General features: G+C 54.9%; 2 protein-coding genes across 4 annotated transcripts in view; one reads left to right on the top strand and one right to left on the bottom strand.

The window, feature by feature from the left end:
- The window catches only part of NECAB2 (N-terminal EF-hand calcium binding protein 2), an 84,659-nt gene extending 65,555 nt beyond the window's left edge, over positions 1-19,104 (top strand). Inside the window, exons 6-13 of the mRNA XM_074913295.1 lie at positions 13,138-13,274; positions 16,201-16,319; positions 16,492-16,571; positions 17,341-17,397; positions 17,528-17,640; positions 17,975-18,052; positions 18,412-18,503; positions 18,692-19,104. Coding sequence (XP_074769396.1) covers positions 13,138-13,274; positions 16,201-16,319; positions 16,492-16,571; positions 17,341-17,397; positions 17,528-17,640; positions 17,975-18,052; positions 18,412-18,503; positions 18,692-18,720 — 705 coding nt within the window. The 3' untranslated portion in view covers positions 18,721-19,104. The remainder of the gene's footprint in view (positions 1-13,137; positions 13,275-16,200; positions 16,320-16,491; positions 16,572-17,340; positions 17,398-17,527; positions 17,641-17,974; positions 18,053-18,411; positions 18,504-18,691) is intronic.
- Positions 19,105-19,214: 110 nt separating this feature from the next.
- SLC38A8 (solute carrier family 38 member 8) lies at positions 19,215-24,452 on the bottom strand. Of its 3 annotated transcripts, none has more exons than XM_074913310.1 (10): positions 24,224-24,452; positions 23,506-23,704; positions 23,153-23,306; positions 22,908-23,012; positions 22,536-22,593; positions 22,161-22,275; positions 21,880-22,027; positions 21,596-21,795; positions 21,349-21,400; positions 19,215-19,808 (listed from the first exon to the last, which is right to left on the bottom strand). In XM_074913310.1, the coding sequence occupies exons 1-10, from the start codon at positions 24,404-24,406 to the stop codon at positions 19,712-19,714; spliced, it is 1,311 nt and encodes a 436-aa protein (XP_074769411.1). In that variant the 5' UTR covers positions 24,407-24,452; the 3' UTR covers positions 19,215-19,711. The 3 variants fall into 3 exon arrangements, with proteins under 3 accessions (XP_074769411.1, XP_074769412.1, XP_074769413.1); XM_074913311.1 differs by having other exon boundaries at positions 19,701-19,996; XM_074913312.1 differs by lacking the exon at positions 19,215-19,808 and adding an exon at positions 20,339-20,447.
- Positions 24,453-27,153: the final 2,701 nt, after the last annotated feature.

Genomic DNA, 27,153 nt, shown 5'->3' with positions numbered 1-27,153 from the left:
CATCCATTGCCTTCATAAGATGAGCATCTTTCTCCCTCTTTGATTCAGCGACTTGTGGCAGGATCCACCTGTCTTAATTGCAATGAGTAAAGGTTATTTACCTAAACCTGAGCTGGTCACCTCCATTATGATCTTATGGAGGGAACTGGTGAGATCCAGAGCGCTGGAGGCATCTTCCTCCTGTGACGCTGAAGGATCACAACACTCTTCATGTCAAATGCAGACATTTCCTTTCTAGATGGCTAAAGCCAGACGAAGGGGTGCCACCCCAGCATCCCCTCATCACCTCATTTTACCAGCCTGGGGGGTGTGTTGCTCTTATCAGTCTAGCAAAATTTTGGCCAAGTATGCAAATGGAGAAAGACTCCTTCACAGAGAGGAGCTGGCAAAGAAGTATTTCATTAAAAACATTGCTCCCTGCTGTGATTTTGTGAACAAAGTGGTACAAACCTCAATGAATTATTCAAACACAGGTGCTTTGTTCAAATAAAGAACTGAAGGGGAAAAAAAAAAAACAAAACCAAAGCCAAACCATAAAATAAGCTGTTGTAGGTAGTAGAGAAAGTAATCTCCAGTGTCCACATAGGACAGACTTCCAGGCAGCATCAGAAGCTTTTCCTGAGTGCAAACCGTTAGTGCTTTTTTTTGAAATGTGAGGTTTTTTCTCTATATATTTTCCCTGAAACAAGCAAACAAAACGTTTTTGTTTACTAGACTTTCTGGTTTTAGTGTCTGGACTGCTAAAACAGAGTGTCATAAGGCGGCTTCTTATGATCTGAACTGATAAAATAGTCTGGCTGAGGTCTTCTCACCAGCTTCCAGCTGATGTGTGTTCCCATACCCCACCCCAGCCTGGAGGATGTGGCAGGGGTGTTTTATTTGCTCCAGGCCTGTGACCACACCACAGGATAAGGCTTCAGCCTCTCGGAGACAAGATCCATCCCGGGATTGCAAAACCTGGTGTGAGCTCCCACTCGTCTGATGTGTCCCCGCATAAAGGTCTTCTGCTCCATCTCCTCCACTTGTGATGCTGTAACCAAGGACCCCATGCAGATGTCATGATGTTTAGGAGATATGTACATATAAATATATATTTAGAAACACTGGATCAGGGAAAAGACTGCCAAAGCAGCAGGTTTTGGTAGGATCCAAGTGTAGTTTTGTGCTCCCCAGTGCTCCAGCCTGTTGCTGTCTCTGCAGCTTTTCCCCGAGGCCAGACCCTGCAAAGGGCTTGGTGCTGATGCTGAGCACTGTTGACTTGTAACCACACTGCTTTGCTTGTGAGATGCTGCTGCTTCTCTATATTAAAATGAGTATTTCATCATCTGGAGAAAATTATTGATCATTTGAGAGAGTTCCTTATTTCCTCCCTCTCCCCTCCATTAAAAGAAGTATTTGGTGCAAATGACAAATGAAGTCTAACCTTCTGTGTTGGTTCTCTGAGGAGAGGTGCCTGCTGATGAGAAGGGCTGGATAGCTGTGATATTTAATTGCTGTTTATATTTCTCACCTTAAAAGACAACTGATTATTTCTTGCTCCTAAAAAGAGAAAGCAGCAATTATCTCATGCTGGAGGAGCTCATAAAGTATCAGCAGTAATTAGATTCAATAGTGGAAGGTCTCATACAGCAAAACAAAATCTGTCATTGTAATTATTTTCCAATACAGAGATGTCCGTGCCATGTTGAAATGACTGCCAGTGATGATGGGAAATGCAAAGTTAAATTGTAGAGAAAGGAAATGAACTTTCAGGATCTAAAAAAAAAACCAAACCTGACAGCAGGAGATGTTCTTATATAATTCTCATTTACTGTTTTATAGTGCAGTTGGCAAATATCAAAACCAACGTGACTGGGAAGAACATGGTTTGTGTGTCTGGTGCAGAAAGGTGTGGGGGGCATATGGTGGGATCTGGGGGACCAGAGCCAAGCAGATCCTGTCCCTCCTGTTCAGTTACTGATCCCCTGCCTCATGCTGCCCACTGTGGGACGGTGCCCACCCGATGCCTCCACCATACCTGCCAGCCTCAGGGGGGGCAGGGACAGGGGAAGGGGTGACAGTGCCTAGGGAGTTGGTGCTGGGGTGCTGGTTACCACTGAAAAACACCCTCACCCACACACCTCTGGGAAATGTGCTTTATCTTGCTAAAGAAAGCACATTTTGTGGTTGAACCTGAGAAGCTTCCATCATGTGCCACACTGGGGTTGTTCTGTCTTTTGCCAAATAAATATTTTGCAGCACTGAGCATGGAAACATTAGCAAGGCTGACCTTTAGCGGTGAGGCAAACTTTAAAAGTAAGCTGCAAAGAAGTCCCAAAAATGTTGAGTGAGGGACACCCTCAAGGATGAAGCAGCTCAGATTTAAGGTCAGATGGTTCCATCCTGGAGATGCTCCTGTTGGGCACCAGGCAGTTCCACAAAGCACTGATGACCGTCCTTGGTGTGTGCCCTGTCCCAGCTGGAAGGGGAGTTCTTGGAAAGCAAAACTGCCCAGAATTGGAGCTGAAATTGCAACAACCCCCCCATGCACATACTGGAATGAAACGGAGCTGATCTCTCTGGTGCTCATGAACATGGTACAAGGAAAGGCTGCGCCGCTCTGCTTCTGCAAGGGCCAGGAATGGGGTGAGCAGAGCAGGGGAGGGGTGTGCTGACAAATTAGGGGGCATTCGGAGACTGGCTTCAAGAAGGAGTGAGGGGCAGCAGGAGGCATTTATGGAGGAGGCCTGAGGTGGCCCTGGACCTCCCTCTGCTTGATGTTCAGTATCACCTGCAGTCCTGGAGGGGAGCAAGGGGAGACGTGAAAGACAGTGTTTTATTCTTTGTTTGCTGCCAGCTCTACTGCTAGTCTATCACTTGCCCAAATCCTTTTTATCTCATTTAATGGACCTGAAGAGGAAATGTGACCAAAAGCAATCACACATCACACACCCCTTGAGAGCTTTCTCATGTCAGGGTGCCAAATACTACACGTGTGTCTTACGAACAGCCACTGTACCCAAACTAACTGCAAACACATTTTCCCTCCTGAGAATCATTATTTAGATGAGAGAATATGTAAATCATAAAGGAAAAACGGAGTGTAGTGACCTTCAATACCAACTTCTGATGCTCCAGCAGCACTAGGGAGCTCAGAGGTACTACATACAGGTGAATAAGTTTGCATACGTTATTTGTGAGTTTAATTGTTCCAGCTGCAATTCAACCTTCTTGTCTCTACCTTATGACATGCCATCACAGTGAACAGGAGATGCTGGGCTCCTGGGGCTCGACAGGAGCTGCTGCAGCAAACCTCCTCTCCCCGCTGCTGGTGCCAGTGTGGCCGTGGGTCTCCCTCAGCTTTCAGACACCTGCAAAGGAGCGTTTGTTTGAGCAGCTCAGCTACAGCCCCAGAGCAAGCACCATCTGCCACCAGTCTTGGCTGCTAAAAATGATGGATGTTTTTTTTTTGTTTTACAGCACAGTCCAGAACAGCAATATAGAATGTTCTCATTTGCATTCTTACCTGCCAAAATTAAGCTTGCCAAATATGGTATTGCTCTTTTTTGAATGATGACACCTCGAGATATAATAGTCAGTAGACATAATCCTTAAAAATAATCTTTTCCTCCCACCCTCCAGCTAATCCTTTATCTTGTCCTTTCATTTTACTTGAGCAGGTTTTCTCCTGCTCTGCTGAACAAACTTGGTGTTCATACCGAGGTCATCTGAGGCTCCTGCAGCAGTGCTTTATTGTGGCAGGAGACTGGCCCGTGACAGGGTGTAAGAGCTCTGGGTTGTCCCAAGCCCAAACAGCATGAACTGCTCAGGACTTCTCATAGACATCGTGATCTGGCCCCAACTTGGCTTGCACTGAGCTATGATGGTTATGTGAGCTTCAGCTGAGGTTTTCTGGTCTGGGCTTGAAGCCCATGGGGTACCACTGCAGTGCAGCACATATGTTTCTCCATCTTTCCTCCGGGGCAAATTCATACCCTACTGCACATCAGGCTGTCCTTTGGAGAAGCGTTTCTCTGGCTTCCTTGCTGCTGAACACGAGAACAGCTTATCTCCTGGTACTCTGTGCCTGGCTGAACCCCAGGAGTTCCTGCACACCTTGTCATCATCTTACCCCTTGGAAACGTTTGGCTCTTTTTGAGGGTCAAGATGTTTGATTTGCCTTTTCTGTGGGGCTCAGAGCATCATCCATCCTCACCTTTGCAGCACAGAGACCTGCCCTGATGGGGAAGGAGTTGTCTTAGGGATTATTAGCTGCTTTTTTGCCCCTTTCTTGGATGGGTCGTTTTATGATGAACCTCCAGCTTTGAAACACTCCTATAATGCAGTTGAAGATGGTTTCACAGTAAATGGTTTTGACTGAATGAAGAAAGGAGTGGCGATGGGGTGGTGAATTGGTAAAGTCATCTTTCCACATATTTTTAATGATACATTTCTGAACAATTTCAGTATCAATTTCTATAGCCAAAAAAAAATGTGGATTTCTGGAGAAGTTATGGAACTTTATAGTTCAATAATAATCTAAAATGAAACAAGGCATATTTGTTTAGCTTCTCAGAAATATTTCTGCAAGTCTTCTCTGAAATTAAGAAAATATTGCATTGCAATTTAAAACAAAAAGTGCTCCTCCAGTTCTGCAAGAACTGAATTTTTCCCAACTTTTCTGTTCAGGCTCCAGACCAGAAAGCCAGTTCTCTGTGCAATGCCATTCGGAGTGATTTCCTTGTCAGCCCCGCAGGGCTGTGCATGAGATCCAGCTGGGCTGCCAGACTGCTGGGGAGCACAGCAGGGCTGGCAGGGAGATGAATCTTACGAAGGTCTCTCTTGGAGCTTATTTTTAGACAAAGATGTTTATTCACTGCTCTTCTGCTTGTCTGTCGCTGCAAAATTCATGTCCCTCCTCTCACTCTGACAAGAAAGAGCATCTTCTCTGGAGGTCCTGCTCGTGCCGCCCTGGCTCCAGCTCTCATGGACCTCCTGTAGGATATGGTTTTCCTCATCCTCCGTCTTGTTTTAAGGCTATTGCTCCTGAAATTAGATAAATTGTATGGTGAGGGGAATAAATTCACCAGACATCAATATTGTGGTCTTGCCAAATAGCCCAAGAGCAGCTTTGAAAGAGTCACAGAAAGGAAAGGCGGGGACCAAGTCAATGCATAACCAGCTGGCACACCCAGGCAGAGTCTTCAGCAGCTTGACCATCCCACGTTGTTACATCTGCAGGGTCTTTTGAGTAGGTCCTGTTTGGAAAACAAAATCTGTACTTCCCTTGGAAAACTGAAATAAAGTATGTATTATTTTACTGCCTTGTGGATACTAAATACAGCTAATTAGGAACTTGCGTGAAGGGAAAGACTAATTATAGCCAGGGTGTTCAGAAGGAGGAGGCCATGCTTTGTTTCCAAGTCAGTTCTTTGCCTGCTAAGTAAGTGGCCACAGTGCAGAAGTGCCATATGCCTCTTGATCCATAGGTGACCTCAGGGTTGTGCTGTATAGCACATACATGGGCCAGCAGTTACCCATCCTTCGCATCCCTGTGGCTGCAATGAGAAATGATAGGATTATATTGCAGCAAGATTTTCTAATAATGAGAAGAGGAATGTCCTGTGATAAATTGATTGGGAAGGGTCCATGGCAGGAAATCTTCAGGACCAGACAGAGCAAACATGAGCTGAGAAGGGTCCAACATTGAGATTTGCGAAAGAAAAATTTTATAGCAAGACTTTTAAAACCCATGTGATGCCATTGCCTTTTTTTTTTAATCTGAACAGGTGTCTCATTTGTTTTTTTAGAGCCTTTCAGGAAGGCTGAGGGTCTTTCATATGTTAATGGTTTCATTTATCAACTATTTAAGTGTCTGTTCTCTTCAGGTTTCTTCTACTGATTATGTGCCAGGCAATCAGTTTTGGGTCTCCACTTTTAAAGGGATTTAAGAGTCAGGGAGAGAGAAAGGAGCAAGAGACAGGTCTTCTGAGTGTTATTCTAATTATAAGAAAATAACTCTTGGTAGAAAACAGGCAATTATGAGCAACGAATTTAAATGAGCCACTCGGTGGTTACAGCACAACACATGCCTGGTTTTTAAAGGGGTGAGTGGGTGGAAGATAACCTCTCCATCATCCTGGGATGAGGTTTGACAGGGGTGTTTTGTGGCATGGCAATAGGTTTGTTGTTGGGTTGTTTTGTTTTTTTTTAACTGGAGGAAGAGTGTGGGTGAAACAGAATTGGCTTTGGTTTCCATTTGAAAAGCCTCCTTGGTTCAGTGCCATTGCTCTGTGGGTGTGCTTTGGCCGTGGTTGGAGTTGATAAAAACTAGAGAAGCCATCTATGTCCTCAGGCTTGGTAAATGTCAGCCAATTTGGCCAATCTTGCTGAAAACCAGTGCTGGAAAGCCTCGCTGGTCAGACTGTAATGCTGCAAGGCAAAGGGGAAGGGTGAGGTTGTCACCGGGGGGGGGGGTGTCCAAGTCTGTGGGTGGCGCAGAATCATTTATATTTTACATCCTGTAGTCTTAATGAGCTAAATAGTGACCTTTAAAAATGTCAGCAAAGAAGCTTTGAGATGCTCAACAACATTGAAAATCTCCTTTCTCAGTCATTTGATACCCCCAGGAACACGACCGTGAGACCCTAGGTTTAGGCATCACTTTGCAATGCCCAGTGAGGGATGCTCAATGCATGTGTTGGTAAATCCAAGCACTCAATGGCACCAAAATCCCAGCTGTAATTTGCACAGGTAACACATCCCAACGGTGTTTTCATTAACCTGTGCCAGAATTTGGGCAGATTTGGGGCAGGTGCATATGGAAATGGAAAGCTGAAAGAGCTGTGCAGGGTGTTGAGCTGGCTGTGCCCCAATATGTGCACCCACTGTGCATGGGAAGGTGCATGACAGGCACATAAAAAACCCGTGATGTGAAGAGAGGGGTGGGATTTGGGGCTCGGACCTTGGCTGACTGGCCAGACAACCCAGCACTGGCAATATTTCCCTAATTACCTATGGCTAAAGCAAATTGTCCTTTTCCCACCCCTTCCTTCTCTCATTCTTCAATGTCTCTGGCTCATGCCCTGGTTTGTTAAATGGTGACACTTACTGAGGCTCTCCTGAAAGCTGTCTCCTGCAGAAATCTCAAGGCCATCCTTTCAATCAGGCTTTTACATTTGCTCCTTACTGCAGATGCATGCAGCCGTATATTTGCAGCAGCAGACATCAAGGCCAGGTGGCTGGCGATGTAGCACAGGGAGAGATTTTTTTTTCATCCTCTTCTGCTTCTTTGGTGGCCACCATGCTCCTTCCTCAACCAAGGCTTGCCAGCAAAACACTGCAACAGGCTAGTACCTGTGATGCTATTGTGGTTTGAGCCCAAAGGACCACTGAGCACCACGCAGCCATTCACTCACCCCTTTTCCCCCAGTGCTGGGAAGGAGAAAAATGAATCCAAAGGCTCAGGAATCAAGATAAGGACAGAGAGGGATTGCTCACTCATATGGTCACAGGCAAAAGACAGGGCTCGTTAGGGGAAGAAAAAAGAAGGTATCACTTTAATTCAAACCACAACACAACAGACGGAATGAGACTGTGAGAAGTGTTACCACATCTTAAAACCACCTCCCCCACCCCTCCCTTCTTCCTGGGCTCAGTTTTGCTCCTGATATCTCTACCTCCTCCCCCGAGGGCACAGGGGAGGGGATGGGGAGTGCAGTCAGTCTGACGCTTCTTCCTGAAAGAGGGGGGGAATCTTCTCTTCTACGTTCATCCCCGGCTCCACGTGGCATCCCTCTCACAGGAGACGGTCCTCCCCACAGGATTCATTCCTCTTGAGATTCTCCAGCATGGGTCACCTTCACATTTTGCAGTCCTCCCAGTGCCAAACTACAACAGCGGGGGCTTCTTCTTCCCACAGGGTCCTGGGGGTCCTCCACAGGCCCCAGGTGAATCTCTGCTCCTCCAGTCACCCCCACGGGGGGCGGGGGGGCGGCCCTGCATCTCACCACAGGCTGCAAGGGGGCTCCATGCTCCGGTGCACCTCCCCCCCTTCCTCCTCCTTCCTTCCACTGACCTGGGTGTTTGCACAGGTGTCCTTCTCATAGCTCATCCTCAAAGTCCCAAGTCCCTCTCAGGTTCCTCTTCTTCAATACTTTATCACAGAGATGTGGCCACCATCGCTAACTGGCTCGGCCTCGGCCAGAAGCGGGTCTGACTTAGAGCCAGGAGACCTTCAAGAAGCTTCTCACAGGGGCCACTGCTGTAGCCCCCTCCCCCTCTACCAAAAACCTCACCACTCAAAGCCAGCACAGATGCCAAAGTCTTTCTAGGTTTGAACTAACGTACTAGCTGAATGGAAAAGAGCAGGCTTGGTGATGCACCTCTCCAAGAGCTTCTGGGACAAAGTGGCTTCATTGAGCAGCAATTATTATATTATCTCCATAAATATTTTAACTTCTCAAGTGAAGTGAGGAGGAAATAACTCTTCAGGATGGAATTAATAAGACCAAACCTCATTAAATCTCCCTAGAACAGACTGACAAATGTTTTAATAAGACAATGGGAAGGTTTCCTTTGGAGCTGGTCTTCTTAATGACTTGTTTTTGCTATGCCAAATAAGACATTTGCTAGAGGATAGCCCGAGGGATTGCTGAAAAGCCTCTGAGCACATGCATTTCAGAACCAGCTTGTGAGAGCAAATGTCACAGCTGGGTTGGCAAATGACCAGAGTTAGTTAAGTGAGGAAGGGGTGGGGAACTGTTGCTTTAATTTCAGAGCTATTGGATTTACTGGCCTGCCAAAAAGCATCCAATCTTCATGGACACCTCAATATTCCAGCATTGGCTGGTGTAGCTTTGTACCCAACATCCATCTGTCCAGCAAATCTAGATGTAGGGAGCTAAGGGGATTTAAATGAACATGGGAAACACCTGTATGATTTTTCCTAAAGCTGGACCAAGATTATAGGCTGTAGTTAGGTAATAAAATCACAACATTTAACTACACATCCTCTCATAGCCTGCATGCACCTTCATAAATATGGTTTTCCAAAAGGATCAGGTTCCTGTGCTAGGGAGAGCGATCTGTTCACATGGGGCATGGGAAGCGTTGATCAGGAAGTTGGTGGCATTTGCAGGAGACAGACTATAGAGTCTTGGAGAGCAGCAGCAAAGTGGAGGTAAATAGCAGCGTGTTACCCCATTTATTTGATGTATGGATTGAAATGGAAAAATGGTGGTGCACTCTTCACACCTCTGGAAGGGAAACTGAGGGTGGCATAAAGAGCATGGAGCGGGTGTGAAATCAGTCGATGGGCTTGGAACATCCTGGGAGGATGTGGTATGTGGTTTGGATGACTATCAGAGGAGAAAAGGACAAGGCAGGGGTGTTGCAGATCTCGCTGGAAAGGGACATTAATGGGGAATTACTGTCTCTTTGCAGTGCAGTAGTGCTTGGAGCAGCTGTGGGGGTCTCAGGGCATGGGGGCCCGGGTGCAGCCTCCAGCTCTGGCCAGCTCCGTGTTTGCATCCAGCCCCCTTGCTCGGCAGGGCAAATCATGTCCCAGAAAACCCACACCCTTAATTAAAAGAGTAATCCAATCAGCCACTCAAAGAAGCGCACACAGCTCCATGTGTAGTGGCAGCAGCTCCCAGAGGCCCACAGGTCTATATTAAATCCATGAGGAGGAACACAGCCCCCAGCCCACAGTAACAGCCGCCCTCTGCCAAGGCAGCAGCCAGATCCCCAGCAGTCAGAGCAGGGCTGGGTGTGAGAGTTAATCAAAACCTATCTGTAATTATAGCAGAGCCTGTTTATAGAGTGCCTGATTAATATATTTACACCTTCATTATGGGCAGGCTGCTGGCTGCAGGCAGGGGCATGCACGAGAGGAGCAGCCATGGAGGGGGGGAACCAAAAAAGAAATTGTTGCAGATCCCAAATGTAATGATATGTCTTTGCCAAGGAGATTTATTGATTTAATACACTCTCCTTAGCCACAGCGTGGATAGTAGAAGATGTATTAAATGATAAAATAAGTGCCTGGGCAAAGGGGAGGATTTGGCCTGGTGTGGTGCTCTCCAAAGCTGCTGGCAGAGGAATCTGAAGGGTGAGGTACCTTGACAGTGAATCTAGACACCATCTATACAGACTTGTTCAGATGTGACATGTATGTCTGTGTGTATATGTATGCTTGGCAAGAATACACACGTATATACGGTGTATATTGCACGTTCTGAGCGAGTTGTATTTTTCCAGGGAGAACAGAGATCTTCCAGCTATCCAGGAATAGTTGTGACCTTGTGACAGCATTAAAATATTTTTTCCCAGTCCAAATGCTCAACAAATGTTTTCACATCACCCCCTTGGCTCTATTGCTGTTTATTTGTCTCGTGGTGGTGCCTATGCCTCCCACAGAGGGGGCCCGGTGCAGTGCTCCACCAGCTGGCACATCCATGGTCCCAGGCGGCCTGTTTATCACTCTCCTTGCCTGCATAGAGCAAGGGAAAACTGGGCAGGACTTGTCAGGAGATGTCTGAGCTTGGCACGAAGGCACCTGTGTCCCAGTCCAAAAAGCCCATCAGCAAATCCCTCCGTAGCAGGCAAGGAAGCACAGCCAGCCCCAGGAGGGTGTAGAGTCTCATGTCATGGCACCCACTGCTCTGCTCCCTGGTAAAATAAGGCAAAATCCAGAAGGGGAGGGCAAGGGAGACATCGATCTTCAGTTCCCCCCAGCAAGGCAGAGGCAGACTCGAGGCAGCCCCGATGGGGACACTGCTCCACTGCGCTCATCGTCCCGTGCTCATTCATGTGGGTGAGCTGTGCTGCCCTGCCTGCGCTGGCTTTCAGGGTGTTGCGAGTCTCACTGTTAAACGAGAGGTGAGAGGGTTTTTCTAAGCCATCTGACCTCATTTTCAAACTTTGCCAGGCTATGAAGGAAGATGATAACTCAGAGGTGCTCACTCAGTGTTAACAGTTGTGTTTCTGAGGCTTTGATGATACCTGGCCAGGGGCATCCCCCCACTCCCCTGCCTGGTCTTCTGGCGTGTCTCCCTGTGTCCTGCACTGTTGCCAGCTTTCCTCCCTCTGACCCAGGTGTTGGTGGTGCTGGTGGAGTGTGCTGGTCTGTGCTGGGGAGCACTGGGGCTGCAGAGGGGACCATGGTCCTACTTGGAGGAAGGCTCAAAAGGTGTCAGGGTCCCATGTGTGCTGCCAAGTGCATCCCTCAAACCTGAGGAGCATCCCAGTGCTTGGTCCTCGTGCACATCCACTGCAGCCCATGGAAACCCTAAGCTGGTCCTGTCACCGTTTGTCCTGCTGTGCTGGAGAAAGAGCAACACATCGTGTCAATCCCTGCCCTTCTTACAGCTCCCTTCCTGCCACCGACAGTGCTACAGCAAGCAGCTGCAGGAAGTCAGGAATATGGCCCTTTGCACTGCAATTTGCTTCAGCATCACCATCCAGTGATGATCACCACGTCATGCGCATCCCCCAGAAACACCACGGCTGTGACAGGGAAGGGAGCAAGTTTGTTGTGTTAAAGGAAAGTCATTAACTGCTGTGCTAGTTGGATGCTCAAGAAGCTGTCAAGAAACTCATGCTCCCCTTCCAAATCAGGGGTGAGAAATCAGCTCTGTGACAGTTTTCCCAGAAGTGTTTTTCTTCAGCTCATTCTTCTTTTATGATTTAAAACAGGAGATAAAGGCCCTTCAGGTTCTTGTGAAGCTGCTCCAGTTGCCATGGAAATAACCCTCGTTAATCACTTCACCATAAAACAAGAATAATTTGTTTCAGGGAGCTTGGGGTATTCATGTTGTGCTGCTTCGTGTTCAGATAACTGGTGGTGCTGGGATCACTCCAGCCCCCCACGAGTTTGGTCATTGCTGGCAGCATGGAGGAAGCCAGGAGCATCCATCCCCTCTCATGGGGGACCAAAAAGTCAAGTCCCAGAAGAGCCCAGTGCCAGGAGGTGCTCGCACTCAGGACCAGGCCTGGCAGGGGTTTGCCTGGGCCACGTGCTGTCCCAGCAGTCACTGATGGATTGGAAAGAGTCTGGGAAAAAGGTTATGCTAGTGACTTTGGGTATAGAAGAGGGTTTTTTTTTACTGCAAGTTTTTTAGCTCCAATGCTGAGTGGTCAGCATCAGCCCAGACCTGGTGTTGCCAGTGGCCTGGTTGGTCTTGGGCTGGTTGGGCTGGGGTCAGACCAGTTGGGCTGGTGTTGGATTGGTTGGAGTGGTGTTAGGCCAGTGTTGGACTGGTTGGGCCAGTTGTGGACTGGTAGTGCCAGTGTGGGTCCAGTCATACTGGTGTCAGTCCAGTTGTGCAGGGTCCCGCCTCTGCTGTGGCTGGCAGGAGGAGGAGGAGCAGGACCGTGCCATGGGCAGGGCACGGCAAGCCTGTGCTGGGGAAGGGGCACTGGGTGCTTTAAGCAGATCAGTCATGCTGTTAAAACATTTTATTGTTTTCTGTCTTGGGAGGGTTTTGGTTATCCTAGGAGCTTCTGCCACTCAAACAGTTCATACTCCTCCACCGAAGTTCCCTGGGAGCATCCTGCCTCCTGCTGAAGGCAGTCCTGCTCCAGGCTGTCTCCATCCTGCCTCTGGCCCCAAAAGGCCAGAGCTTTCCTTTTTCCCTCTTCAGAAAGAAAACTCTTAACACCAAAATATGTTGAGGCTCTTGTGTCACAGCGTGGATCTGGAGGGAATCTGGGTGGGGACTACCAGAGCTTTCTGCTGCTAGACTGAAGGCATCTTCAGCTTGCGGCTCCCCCGTGAGAGCCATGTTAATCATCCCAAACCCCTTTTACGTTAGCGCTGGGTTAGCCATACTGTTGTGGACCGAGGCACTAAATAACATGCTGAAGCTCTCAGAGTAGGGATATCCAAGGCACAGGAGGGGCACTTTTCATACCTGCACCCGCTGGCTCTTGCACTGCAAGGCAATAATAATTCAAGATCACAGTAAAGAGAGCAACTATGGGCTTTGTGTAATCACCTCTTTATGTTGCTTTATTTATCTGTAAATAAAACAATGCTCACTGCCTGACTGCCCGCACTCCCTCCCATCACAGCCTCTCAATCTGTCCCAGGGGTGGTGGATGCTGGAGGGACTATGCAGGGCCACCCATCTCACGGTGCTCGCTCTGCCTTCACAGGTGTATGAGAGCGGCAGCAACGTGGACCAGTTTGTGACTCGCTTCCTGCTGAAGGAGACGGCAAACCAGACCCAGTCACTGCTGAGCTCCGTGGAGAGTGCTGTGGATGCCATCGACGAGCAAACCAACCCTGCCAGGTCTGCAGCAGCTCCTGCCCTCCTCTCCACACACCGGTTGATTTTGGTGCAGGGGGGTGAGGGAAAATGCAGCAGGCTGTGTGTGGGAGCAAAGGGGAGCTGGGCGAGCAGCTGTCTTTTGCTTTGCCTCCCTCCCCAGCTTCCTGAGGGCTCTTGGGGCTTTCCTCCGCCACTCTGTCCTGCCCCGTCCTTTACTCTCCAGCAGCACTAAGGGTGCCTCTTGATCCCTTCACCCACGGCAGTGCAGGGGGGGGATGCAAACAAGGGGGCAGCACCTTGGGGCAGGGCTGGGCAGAGCTAGGTACACTGGGGCTGCTTCTCCAAGCAAAACCACTGGTCCCATCCAGAATAAAACACGGGCACCAGCAGCAGGGTGGCTGTGTCTGGGGCGTGCTGGGGACAACCTGCGGCAGGTGGTTTCCTGCGCAGGAATGCTCTCCCTCCTGCCAGGACACCCAACAGGAAAGGTTTCACAGACATGAAAGGTGCTTGTGCACTGGGGACAGGTACCACCATCCTTGGGTCCCATGGGAGGGGGTTGTCCCCATCCTAGCAGCCTGGCATGTGCTACTGTGCTTGGAGAAGACAGAGGAGATGAGAATTTCAAGATTTCTCAAATGCTGCCAGGGCTAATATATAAGGGGTACCCTTGGTGTCACAGTGTCACTTGCCTCCTGGGAGTATCTCCGTCACCAGCTGTAACCAGGACAGGTTGCCATGGAAACCGTTCATCAGATGCTCATGAAGCAAGTCCCTCTCCTGCCATACCTGCAAAACAGGAGGCCATCTCTGGGGGATGCCTTGGCTTCCTCAAGCCATGGGCGGGCAGAGGGGGCCAGGGCACGTGGACCACAGAGAGTGAAAATCCCAGTTCCCCCCTGGGGACCGCAGGGGCTGCTGTGCCTGAATGCTTTGCTGCAGCCAAGTCTTGATGGTTTGGGTTTTAACATCAGCAGGAGTTGCATCCCGGGACAGGGAGCAGTGGGCTGGTCTCACAGGAGCTGTTGGTGCCTGGGGCACAGAGACCCTGGGCAGCTCTGGTGACATCTCACTAGCTTTCCTAGGAGGAATGCTCTGTGTTTTATCACCCCACCTTGTTTTCTTCTCCCCATTTTGGAAGGAAACCGCTGGCCTGTGGCAAACCTTGTACAAAATACATGGAAAAAGTAAGAGCTCCTGGGAAACAATGAGGAAGAAACAAGTCCAACATCAGACAGCGCAATTAGGGCCCATGAAAGATTTTGCTGGCTTTTATTTGCCGACACAGAGGCTTAGTTCATAATGAGGAGTATTGTAGTTGTTTTCTCGTGGTGATAATAAACCCCCCCCCCCCCAAACAACCAAAAAGCACACAAAAAATGATCTTGTGCATCCGTATGAAAACAAAGAGGTGGCCTAAAAAGCACCAAAATAAAGGGCTGTAAAATGAAGTTTGAGAGCAGAGCATCCAAGCCTGAGACACCTCATTAAATTGTGATTAAAAAGAAATCTCTGTCTGTTCTCGCTTAATTTCCTGCCTATTGATGGGGGATTATTCAGCACAGGCAGTGGGATTATTGCACAGCCTGTAGCAATGGGGATGTTCCTGCCACCTTTATCACTGTTCTTGTTTCCTTATCTCGGGGATGTTCTTCAGGACTGGATCCACTTGTCACATTCCCTTGTGCATGGTCAAGTCCACACTGGCTGATTTTAGGGGACGACAGCAGGGGACATTGTTCCCTTGGCACCAAAGTAGTGAGTCAAAATTGCCCGGGGTAGTTGGGGAGGGTAGAGAGGGCACACGGCTGCTGCGCTTCAGAGGGAGACGGGTGCCTAGGGAGAGACAGGAGGGCAGGGACAGTGCTGGCTGGTGTTGTGTCCATCAGCTCCCCAGTGCTCAGCTTCTTGTCTCCAGCCATGAGCTGCATGGCTGGCAAGAGATGCCAAAAGGAGGCAGGGTTCCCGGGCACATCCATCAGCAAGCAGCCAGCACGGAGTTGCTCTCACTGGGAGGAAACTGTGGAAACCCTTTGAGCATCTCAGCCTCCCTCTCTGAGGCTCAGGCTTCCCAAAGGTGGAGGAGGAAGAAAAGAGAGGGTCATCTTTCCCAAAACCCATTCCCATCTCTCTACACACGGATGGCAGTTGTAAACCCTTCTGGGGATGGCAGGTCTTAGCATCCTCACTGGCTTTCAAATGAACAGGGGCCTGGGGGAGCCACCAAGGAGCTGCGTCAGTGATCTCAGGGGTATGTGCGTGCATTTCACACACACACGTGCTCCTTTTCTCCAAGAAGTGTTGCAGGCTGAGCCAGGCCAAATGGGCTTTGTAGCCCCAGAGGAAGAAGCAAGGTGGAGGACATGCTATGGTGGATGTGTCTCCATTCTCCAGAACTGTGGCTGCAGCCAGGCTGCCAGGCAGGCAGGCTTTCCCTGCTCACCAGCAGCAATTGGGGCATGGGTAGCCTGTGTGCTGCCTGTGTGACAGCAACTTTTCCCATGTGTTAGTCACCAAAGCCATCCGTCTGCAAAACCAGCCCCGCTAAGGTGCAGCCAGCCAGCTGGACACAGCTGCTGGCACCCCAATGCCCAGTGTTGCCAGTGTCTGTCTAGGGCAGAAAAAAAATCCCTGAGGACTGCAGGAGATGCCAGGAGGGCTGTTGCAGTGTTTCATAAACTGAAAAGTGATGGCTGCTGGGAGTAGCCCACTGGTATTGGTCTAATTCTGACCCACTCCCTGTGCTGGGTGATGCTGAAGGATGGTATGGAAGGGAGGCCTGCTCTGCCTGGGCACAGTGCAGACACTGCTGCTCTCCAAGGGGTTTGGTGTTGGCAGCAGAGCTGCCAAAAAGGTGCTCCTGTGTCAGCTCGCCAGGGCCGCTCACGCCACACTGTACATGCTCGGCTGTGCCCTCCCTGACAGCCTGTGTGCTCTCTGGTTGCAGGCACTACCCCAGCAAGGCTGGCCACAGTCTGACGGACACCTGGTATGACAACCCCGTCCCCAGCTACTCTCCCACCAGCTGGATGGTCCCCAGGGAGCATGGGAAGAGCTTCCAGACTGGTAAGTGATGGCCGTTTCCTGGCCGCACTGGCAGCCTAGGGTGGCTTGGCGTGCTCAGGGAAGGGAGCTGCGGTCCTGGCGGCAGCACAGAAGGTATATTCGACTTCCCTGGGGAGCAGCAGGGTCTTGGGGGATGCCTCTCACCCCATCACTGCCTCCTGGCTCTGCACAGGTTCCCCCGACACCAAGGCAGAGGGGCTGGAGGGGCAGATCAACAGGCTGGCTGAGCTGATCGGCAGGCTGGAGGACAAGGTAAGGGCCAGCGTTTCCATGCTTGGGGCTGCCCCTTGGGTGTTCCTGCAGCCCCATCACCTCCCTGCCCTGGTTGGGACTGCATGACCAAGAGGTGACCATGCCCATCCCTGTGTCATGGCATGCACGGTGGGAGCTGGGATGCTGGTGGTGTTGGGGGATATTATATCTGATGAGCTGACAGCCGCTATTCTATGTGGAACAATTAACTGTGAGTTTATTTAAACAAGAAAGAAATGTAAGGAAGAAGGCAATGTCTCTGGCAGAAGCAATCTTACTCCATCTAGGGACTGAAGGAGAAAATGGTGCAGTGCGGGAGATGTTTCTGAAATCCTCCTGGTTTGCACTTCCAGGGCAGGAGGGGATGGGGAAAGGTGACGTATGTGGGGTCAGAAAGGTGTCATTAAGGTTGAGAGCAGAAAAATGTAGATCATGGTTGTCAGAGGAAATCAGTGCACCTGGGGCTGGGAAGGATCGGGTGGCACTGGGGAGGGATGGGCACCCCCACTCCTGCTGCCCCAGGGACAATTCAGGGATGGTGAAAAGGTGACAGTTGTTTTGGGGCTGATGCAAGGACATGGTGTCAGGAATGTCAGCTGTGCTGGGAGCATGAGGGGGGCACGAAGGTGCAAATGGCTCTCAGAACTGGCCCCGGTAGAGAAGAGGGCACAGCCTGTCATCCCAAGCACTGGGGACAGAAACCCCCTGGCCTAGGAGGGACACGCAGCCTCAGCCCCCCCACACCCAAGGCTTTTCCCCTTTTTCCCAGACTCTCTGGTTTGACCTGCACCAGCGGCTGTCGGACAGCGAGAGCACGGCTTGCACGGTGAGAGTGCCCGGCCACCCCCCACGGGGTGCTGGGGTGTCCCTGCAGCATGGCATTGGACCTGGGGGGGGTGACGGGTCACTGTGTTTTTCGGGTCTCACGTGCCGCTGTGTTTCGGGGGGCCCGGCAGTACCTCCTCCTGGTGCGGGATGAGATGACAGTGTCGCACAAGCACCTGGGCGAGTTTTGCAGCTCCCTGAAGCAGTACCTGAAGAGTGTGGCCGGGGAGCGGGACTGCTTCCAGTGGGTACCGCCGGCAGCCGGGCATCGGGGCATGGGGGTTTGGGGGGGCTGGGGGGGGGGGCAGGGGATGTCCTGCTACTCTCACAACATGGGGCACCCCACCAAGTGAAGGGCTGAGGCAAAACAGCCAGGAGTTGGGGGTGTAGTGGTGCTCAGTGCTCAGCCACCAAAATCCTTTTGCATGTGCTGGGGAGGGGGGGGGGGCCTCATCCCACCTGGGCTGCTGGGGTCACCCCATGATGGCCCACCCTGCAGCATGCCCATGGCTGCCGAGCCCAAGAGGGGCGGGATGCCCTGTGGCTCGGGGCTCACCCCTCTCCCCCGCTCTTGCCAGTGTCACCGCAGTGAAGCTGCCTGATGGGGTCACCTTCATTGTCTATGAGTTCTGGGAGACTGAGGAGGACTGGAAAAGGTAGGGGAGGGTGCACAAAAAGCTCATGCTTGGATGTGGAGGGGTGTCAGAGCTGGGGAGCCCTGAGCTCTGTCTCCTGTCTGATGGCAGGGGCCAGGCTCTGTCTGTCTGTCCTGGGGCTGTCTCTGTAAAGGGGACAGGGAGATGAGGAGTTCTCTGTACATCTCCTCCCCGGGGATACCTCTGGACAGGGGGGATGGGAGGTCTCGCTGTCCTGAGCCATGGCAGGGTGCTTTGCCCCAGGGGAGGGTGAGCATGGTTGCTGGCACCCAACCCCTGCCAGAGCCAACAGGGTTGTGGGGGGCTGGAGTGGCGATTTAGAAGGAGGTCGTCACCTCCTCTTTCCTGCGCGGGCGCAGGCACCTGCAGAGTGCCACCTGCAAGAGCTTCCAGCACGTCAAGGTGGATACCCTGAGCCAGCCTGAGGCCATCTCCAGTGTGGCCGTGCCAGGTAGGAGGGCGGCTGCCCCACGGTGGGGGGGGGACAGGGACCCCCGGGCAGCCAGCACCACTCCCACTGTCAGGGAGCGGGGGGGGGCAGGGGGTGGGGGGCAGTGCAGGCTGGGTTGGATGGGATGGGGGGGGTCGGGGTGATGCAGGGCCGAGCAGGGGTGACCCTCCGGTGCCGTTCCCCTGCAGCCGCCTGGTGCACCCTGAGCCGAGAGTGACCGCCGGTGCTGGGGGGCCCACCAGCGCCCGTCCCCGCTGCGGGGTGGCTGTGACCCCCGCGTGACTGGGGGGGTGGGAGGTGTTGGTGTAACCTGTCTGCAGTGAAGGAAACCCCCGTGTGTGTCCCCAGCACCCCATAGGGCCTCCCTCCCAGCCACCCCATCACCTGGGTCACCTCTCCCTGGAGTGGGGTGGTCTCGCGGGATGGGGGGAGTGTGGGGTGTGCCCCCCTGGAGTCTGCCAGGGAGGGGCTGGCAGGGTTTGGGGCAGGGGCATCCCCCAGGCATGGGCAGGCAGGGAGTGGGGGAGGCAGGGTGCAGGCAGCCAGGAAATGGGGAGGGGGCAAGGCAAGGGAGCCGCTGATGAGGAGCGGGGCTGGGAATGGGAGGCTGGAGGTCCCCTGGCGGGGGGGTAAATTGGGGGTCCCTGCTAGTCCCCAAGGCCACCCAGGAAAGGGGCTGGGGGGGGGGGGTGTGGGGGGGTGTGTGTGGGATGTGAGGCTGTGCCTGGCACAGTGTGTGTGTTCTTGCAGGGACAGGGACCCGTGCCCCTGGGGGTGGTCAGGGTGGGGACAAAGCGGGGTATCCCTGCTCCCAGGCTGCCCCTTGGTCCTGTGGGGTGTGGGTGGTCCGGAGGGGTTTCCTTTGCTGTGTGTGTGGTGGCAGCAGGTGCCTTGCAGGCAGGGGGGTGGCTGACCCCACCCTTCCTGGGGTCTGTGTGTCTGTCTGTCTGTTTGTGTGCAGCACTTGCTGCCCATTTTGCCCCCACCCTGCCATGCCTGGGGGTCCCTCAAGGTCATGGCGCAGGGCCCTCGCCAATACCCTGCCCCATCTTTATTAGCCGCTGTACAACAGGGACGGTGATGCCAAATAAAACCACGATTGGATCCAGCAGTGTAGCTGTGTCTGGGGCGGCTGTCCAGGCCGATGGGGCTGGGGGGCATAGTGGGGAGCTCATGGTGGGGGGCATGATGGGGGCGTCCGTGGCCCCTCAGCGCAGCAGCCCCAGCACAGCCAGGGCAGCGCTCTGCCCGCAGACGAAGGTGCCACCAAGCACAGAGAGGACACCCCAGGCGATGAGAGCAGCCCTGCGGGGACACGAGCAGGGGGCTGGTGGGACAGAGCTGTCCCCAGTACCACACCAGCCCCTGGCCCCCGCCCCCTCTCGGGTGTGGGACGCTCTGTGGGGTCTCAGGCTCCTCTGCCATGCTGCTCTGCATCACTCCCGGTGGGGCCAAAGACCCCAGCAGCCCCTCTGGCTCAGCCCCGGTGCCCACTGCAACGACACACAAAATCAGGTCAAAAGCCTGGCAGCCACCACCACAAGACCATCCCTGTTCTGCCTGCACCCGATGGCCCTGCTGAGGGGGCACAGACCCACCTTGACCCCCTGTGCTCAGGCACAGCTGCTCCCACATACCCCCCAGCCCCCACCCTACTGCCACATGCACCCGCCCTGTCTTCTCCCCGACTCCATCCCCAGCCCTGCGACCTGTGAGCCCGCACCTCCCTGTCTCCCTCTCCCCAGGCACACAGCCCCCCACCTCAGCCGGACACCGAGCCCTCGGGACATCGCACTCACCCCCAAACCCCACTGCTGCTCCAGCGTGGGGTCGTCGGCACCTTGCACCTTCCCAAACTGCCCCGGGCACCTGGGACTGTCCCTCGCTGTCCCCATCACCCTGGCTCATGTTGTCCCCTCATGACGGCAGTCCTGGGCTCATACCCTGGTGGGTCTCTCTGAGGGACCTCTCCAAGTCCTTGTTACCCACCTGGCTGCCCCTGCTTGCCACCTGCCTTGGCCCCCCAGCACTTTGACATGCCCAGGGACACCCTCCCCCCTGCCAAGACAGTCATAGGTTCCCCTCAGGACGCCCTCTTGGCCGAGATCCCAAGGTCCTGGGGTGCTCCCTCTGGCCACCATGGGGGACAAGACCTGCCCCCACATCACCTCCAGCCTCACTTGGACTCTGCTGTTCCCCCATGAGCGCTGCAGACATGTTTTGGCACACGCTTACCCCAAAAGTCGCCAGCACCATGCCAGGCCCCCCCCCCCCCCCCCCCCCCCCCCCCCCCCCCCCAGCATGGGCTGCTGCTGTGCCCCAACCTCTCCGGCCAGGAGTGGTGTTGGGGACATTGCCCTGGCACAACAGACACTTGGGACACCATGCCCCCCTGACTCCACCCTGACCCTCACCCCAGCCCCCACCAGGTGCCCCAGTGCCTCCAAACCCCATGGCAATCCTTCCCCTACAGCCACTGCCTTGCAAGGGGTCTGGTACCCGGGCACAACCCCATTGCCTGGGCACTCCCCAGTACCTGGGTAACTCCCCAGTGCCTGGCCTCATCACTGACACCCAGGCACACCCCTGATGCCCAGGCACAGCACCAGTACCCAGGCACATCCCCATAGCCTGGGCATATCCCCGATACCCAGGCACATCCCTCCATACCCACTCTTCAGCCCCACTGCAGACCCCGTGTCTCGCAGCAAGTGCTCCTGCTTTCAGTGCCTACAGGTGCCCCAAATCTCCCTCCTCGTGGCGCTCCCACCTTGGCCAGGGTGTCCCCCAGGGATCCTGCCCGCACCCTACCCCTGCCCTTGCCCCTGAGCCCACAGACACTCACTTTTTGCGTGGCCCAAGGGTGCGGGTCCCGGTCATGCACACCAGGCACAGCCCTGCTACCAATGTATAGACTCAGGCCACAGCCACTGCACCCCTCCTCCAGGCCCCACTGCCATGCCCCCCCAGAAACACACCCTTACACCCCTAAAACAGGGCCAAGACAGGCCACCCACCACCGCAGCCCCCCCCGCGTCAGTGATGTTCTTGGCACTGGTGACATCTCCCCTCCTCCCACTGCCCAATCTTGCCTGGGAAGATGAAGATGAAGAAGGCGCTGATGCCCCCGATGAGCTCGATGACCTTGCCGATATCCGGGACAAAGAGGGCAATGGCGAGCGTGGCAGCCATCCAGGCGACTGTCAGCGCCACCCGGCTTCGCCGCTCGTGTGCCTCGGGCACCCCCATGGCCCCGTGCTTAGGGAGTGCCCACAGGTCCCACACCACTGATCTAGAGAGGGGTCGGGGGCGTTACAGCACCCAGCGGAGCCACACTGGCCAGGGGCGACACCGGGCCTGCCACCACCCCCCTCACCTGCCCAGCAGCACCACGATGGGGTAGATGGTGATGATGGACACGCCAAAGAGCAGACGGGCGACAATGACAACCGGGTCGTTCCCTGGGTAGGACATCAGGACATCGGATGCCACGGCCTCTCCAAAGGTCAGGTAACCATAGATCCCTGCCGGGGGGGGAGGTGGGGGTGGGCAGCTGGGCCGGTGAGGACAGAGGAGCCCCGAGGACGACGGATGAGCCCTAAGGACAGGGGACCCTCGGAGCAAGTTGGGGATGGAGGGCTCCAGTGCTGGCGTTACCGGTGAGGGAGTAGATGAGCAGGCAGATGAGCATGGAGAGCACAGAGACGGCGACCCAGTGGGAGAAGCTCTGGTTGCGCATGCTGCTGTAGATGGCCACGCAGGCCTCGTGGCACTGCAGGGCACGGGGGGATGGCACTGGGTCCCCTGCAGGAACACCCTCACCCCCAGTGCCTTCCCTCCCACCCGTGGGTGCCCTGTCCCACTCTCCCCCATCCCCAGGGGTTTGTGCCCTGCCCCACAGCAGCCACCTCTGGTGACAGCCACGGGTGCCCTTTCCTGCAAGTCCCCCAGCAAGGAATGGTGTCCCCATGGTTCAGAATACTGTGGGAGGCTGCCATCACCACTCCAGCAGCTGGGGACAGGGTGGCCTACCTGGAAGCCAAAGCAGATGGTTGGGATGACGCTGAAGATGGAGGCCCAGGATGAGGCCCTGTGGCATTGCAGGAGAGGAAGCGCAGAGCAAAGGGCATGAGACCCCCAGAGGCAGAGGGGACCTTGGTGGCATAAACTGTGAAGCTGGGATGCCACCATAGGAACCTCCTGCCTGGTGATTTTGGGTCAAGGGGAGATTGCTGAGGTGAAAGGTGGGGCTGGGGGCTGCCACACACCCACCTCTCTACCAGCGCTGTCCTCAGCTCACCCCAGGCCCACCCCTGGCACTGCCTCCAGCCCTGCCGCATGCCGCTGCTAATGTCATGGAGGACAGGGTGGGAGGGATGCAGGGAAGACACCCCCCCCCCCTACCTGGAGGGCTGTGGGGGCTCAGGTGAGCCCAGGCTCTCTGCCTGCAGGTGGTATTTCAGGATGATAACCAGGGTGAGGTAGCAGGCGGCCAGAGTGCCCAGGATGCTGCCAGGGCATAGGAGAGCATCAGCACGCAGACCCCTGACAGCCAGGAGGGAGTGGGGTCCTGTGGGCCTGCAGGGACCCGGGAGGAGGTAGTCTGGGGTACAGGGTGCTGAGGGCTGGGCCACTAGCCCAGGTGGTACCTGGAGTACTTCTGGAAGCCGATCTCCCTGGGGACGGAGAGCGGGAAGATGACGAAGATGCAGAGAGCCGAGAGGGTGAAGCGCTGGTCCACATACCAGGGAGGTGGAGGGGGGGCTCCGCTCAGCATCCCGTTGGGGTACAGGTAGTCACACACTGTGGAGGGCAGTGGGGGGGTCAGTTGTGCCCCAAAATGTGGTCCAAGGGGGTCAGGAGCATTACACCATGTACCAGGGAGCCCCACAACCTCAGGGGTCCCATACTGCCCCCAGCCCGTATGGGACCACCTTCCCCTTGCTCCCATGAGCTGCCAGCCCCAAGCAAGCCCCAAATGTGGCGAGGGGAAACAACTCACGCTTCTCCAGCTGGTCACCCACCACCCTGAGGAGAGCCACGGAGATCATGAAGAGGTTGAGGAGGAAGCAGACCTCGCAGAGCTTCCCTGCTGCTGCCCCGCACACTGCCCGGACGACCCCCTGGTAGGTGGGCTGGGCGCTGAGAGCTGCCGCGTAGCCCAGCACCGCCAGCCCGCTCACCAGGAAAACCAGCGAGCCCTGCGGGGACGGGACCGGCAAGAAGCACCACACTGACCCTCCGTCACACCCCAGACCCAGGGGCACCCAGCAGGGCCGTGGTCCGGGACCAGGTTGCCAGCCAGGTCACCTTCTGGCCGGGCCAGCAAAAGGATGGAGAAACGGCCCTTTGTGATACTTTAGGTTTGGATCTGGGGTTTTGGGGCATGTAAGGGACCAGCCACCGATTCCGTTTTAAGTTGAGCTCAAAGCTGAAAGTCTGGTTTCAGACGCAAAGGGCATCTCTAAGGCGGCAGCGGCTTTGCACGCCTGCCCTGGCCCTTGTCCCTTTCAGCCTGGGTCGGGATGCCGGCGCTGCGCCCCGTGTGGAGGGGAGGGTCCCCGCCAGGCCCCCAGACACCGGCGCAGGTGGACCCCCCCTTCTCCCCTTGCCCCTTTCCCCGGGCCGGCAGGTGCCCCGGCTCGCTCTGGGGATGCCGCTGCCCGCAGCCCCTCGCCCCGTCCCGCACCCCGGATCGGGCCCCCCCTGTTCCCCCTTACCAGCTCCACCAGGAGGGCGGGGGCGGCGCCGCCGGCCCTGCCGAAGGCCCAGGGGAAGCTCAGCAGCCCCGCGCCCAGCGCCGACTTCAGCAGGATGAAGACGGCGCCGGCGGAGGAGAGCCCGGCACTGCCCGCCGCCGCCGCCGCCAGCAGGGGCCGGCCCTCGCCCGCCGCCCGCTCCATCCCGGCGCCTCCCCGGCAGGGCTCTGGGCCGGGCGGGCAGGGGGAGTGCACCCCCCCCAACACCCCCCCCTCCGCCGGGCCCCGCGGGGGCGGGCGCGGACGAGCGCGGGGGCTCCGCGGATCCCCCCGCCCCTGCGGGGAGGGGGGGCAGCGGGGGACGGGGCAGGAGCCGGCCGTGGGACACCCCACCCCCGATCCCACCGCGGCTCGGGGAGCGGGCATCGCCCCGGAGGCCCCGTGGACAGCGCGGGCAGCACTCTCGGTTCACGCGTCGCCCGGCTGGGGACCAGCGTCCCGCTGTCTGTGGGCATCCCCGAGCGCTAAAGAGCGAGCAGACCATGGGAAAACCAGCAGCCCCAGCAGCACGGGGCTGGGCCCGGGCAGACTGGTGGCTCCCCGTTCCGGCTGTGTTCACCTCATCCATGAAATCCCCACCACGGAGCATTTTGGAGCATCCCGGGGCAGGGAGGGTGCGGGAAGGCGGCTGCAGCGAGCACCCTTCAGAGCGTTTGGCTGGTGGATGCTTCCCCATTCGTTGGGGGCAGGATGAGGCCAGCACCCCTCAGTAGCTCCGCAGCAGCTAAAAGCCCATTGGGGTGCTCCTGCACTCGGGAGACCGTAGCAAGGAGCCACCCCATCCCACCCCCCACTCCTCACAGGGAAAAGGGGTGCTGGGATAACAGGATGGGGTGACTGACGCTGCAGGGGACCCACAGGGATGAGGCTGCACCCCACAGGGATGATGCTGCACTCCACGGGGATGAGGGGCCCATCCCGTACATGGGGGGAGACGCGGCAGGTCTGTGCTGCTCCCAGTCATGCCGTGGCCGCAGGGCTCAGCACACAGGCCCCCAACAGCCCCTAATGCATTTTTGATTTCCCAAATATGCGCCCTTCTGATCTCGGTAAGACGGATAAAGAGACTTTAATCAGCTGCTAGGAGGAATTATGGATGGCTAATTGTGCCTGCCACCTCCATTACATCTCTGCCGCCTACAGGGCTTATAACCATTTAGAAGGGCCCTTCCAGGCCTTCATTAGCTGCACACCAAAGGCTTCAGAAATAATTGGCCTCTACGATTTAGAAATTGGCCGCTGGGCTGTAAAATACCAGCGACTGGGAAAGGCTCTTAATTCGGACTGGCGCTTTGATACAGCTTGACTCTGGTTTCAAGGCTGCGGTGGAGCTGTCATCTCTCATTAGTGCTGCGAGGAGAGGAACGAGCCTCCTCATTAGCACGAACCCGAGCAGCCGCACCGAAGCTTTCCAGGCTCCCTCTGAGGGGAGCGCCTCAAATCAAAGGGGCGCAGCCCACCTCCCGCACCAGCCCAGCAGCCCCTGGCAGTTTCTCTGTCCAGGGGCTCTGGGTTCCCTTGCTCCTGTTCTTCTCCCTTTCTCCTATTTACCAGGGTGCTCCAGGCCCTGGGCTGTGAGCCGTAACCAGAGGGTCCCCATGCACTGGCAGCTTAACCCGCTGCTGCGTCCCCTTGGCAGGTGCTTTCTTCCCTTATTTTTGATGGAAAAAGGGCTGCTGATGTATTTTCCACATTGTACCTTTGACTGTCTTCAATAAAGGTGCAAATAGATAGTCCTCATTTTGGACAAATGAAAATACTGACTACAACTACAGTTTGCTACCTGCAATCCCTTCTGAGGTCTGGGCCTTGGGATTTTACACCTTTATTGACAGCTCTTTCGCAACCAGTACAGCTTGCAGAGCTGTTGCTGGCTGGTCCTACAAGGAACCCTGATGCCACAGGTGAAACGGAAAGATCCCCTCCCTGTCAGCATGGGTGCATGTCAGGAGAGGGAGGAGCAAAGGGCACCCTACTGGGATGGCACACACAGCCCAACCTTGGGACCATCTCAGCCCTGACAAGCTTCTGCTAATGGCTCCAAAGTGAAAGCTCGGTCTCTTCCCTGGCACCACAACACGATGTGGCCTCTTCCAGCTCATCCTCATATTCAGAAGGGAAAAGGCAGGCTGGGGAAAGCCAATTGTTCTCCAGGTTAGGGAAAATGGTTTTTCCCAATCCTTTCTGCAGGACGCTCATGCAATGCCCACAGCCACCTCCGGGAAGGTTTGCCCCAGGCTACATGGAGAAATGTTCTCTCCTGCAGTGCCCTTCCCAAGCCCACCACCACCATCCACGATCGCAAGCCCCAAACAGGGTGGGTGGGTGGGTGCAGCCAGGCCGCCCAGCAGGACCATCCTTGGCACCTTTTCCCTCTCCAGCCATGCCCAGGGCTGTGCAGGAGCTGACAAGCTGCCCAAGAGCTCACCCGGGGCTGTTAGCTGGTACTGGTACAGACCACTTCCCTGCCTGGGCACCGCTTCCGTTCACCAACACAGGCTGCACCAGCTCCCTGCTTCTCTGGGATAAGGTACCCTGATTTCAAGCAGTGACCAAAGCAGCTGTCAGGGAAAACACTGCAGCTTCACTGCAAAAGACAGAAGCAATTTCAAGGATGGCAACACTAACCGACACCACGTGGTCAGGGGCAACTTTTGCCTGCATCCTTATTTAAGCCTGTAACAAGTCGCAGACTTGCAAGCAGGACAAACCAAAGGAGAGAAGGCTTTTGGCTTTGTGACACACCACACTGCTGTTGGGACTGTCACCCTCACGACAGTGTTTTCAGCCCTTTGGGAGCCCTCTCCTTGTTGGCTGTTTCTGCAGTTTTGAAGGTGTTCAAAACTCTTCGCTCACTCAGGGCGAGCGCCGTTCGTAGGATGCCCAGTTAG

Source organism: Athene noctua, chromosome 9 (genome assembly GCF_965140245.1).
Source record: "Athene noctua chromosome 9, bAthNoc1.hap1.1, whole genome shotgun sequence".
NCBI lineage: Eukaryota > Metazoa > Chordata > Aves > Strigiformes > Strigidae > Athene > Athene noctua.
The sequence above is the reverse complement of the archived record's forward strand: the minus strand, read 5'-3'. Positions and strand labels throughout refer to the sequence as shown.

What these genes read in the sequence shown, in the direction of transcription:
- SLC38A8 (XM_074913310.1), bottom strand. Translation starts at nt 24,406, where the DNA reads ATGGAGCGGGCGGCGGGCGAGGGCCGGCCCCTGCTGGCGGCGGCGGCG. An exon ending in GCTCATCTACTCCCTCACCG is followed by an intron (nt 22,028 to 22,160) that starts GTAACGCCAGCA and finishes CCCCCCCGGCAG; the next exon opens with GGATCTATGGTTACCTGACC. An exon ending in ACCCTTGGGCCACGCAAAAA is followed by an intron (nt 19,809 to 21,348) that starts GTGAGTGTCTGT and finishes GTGTCCCCGCAG; the next exon opens with GGCTGCTCTCATCGCCTGGG.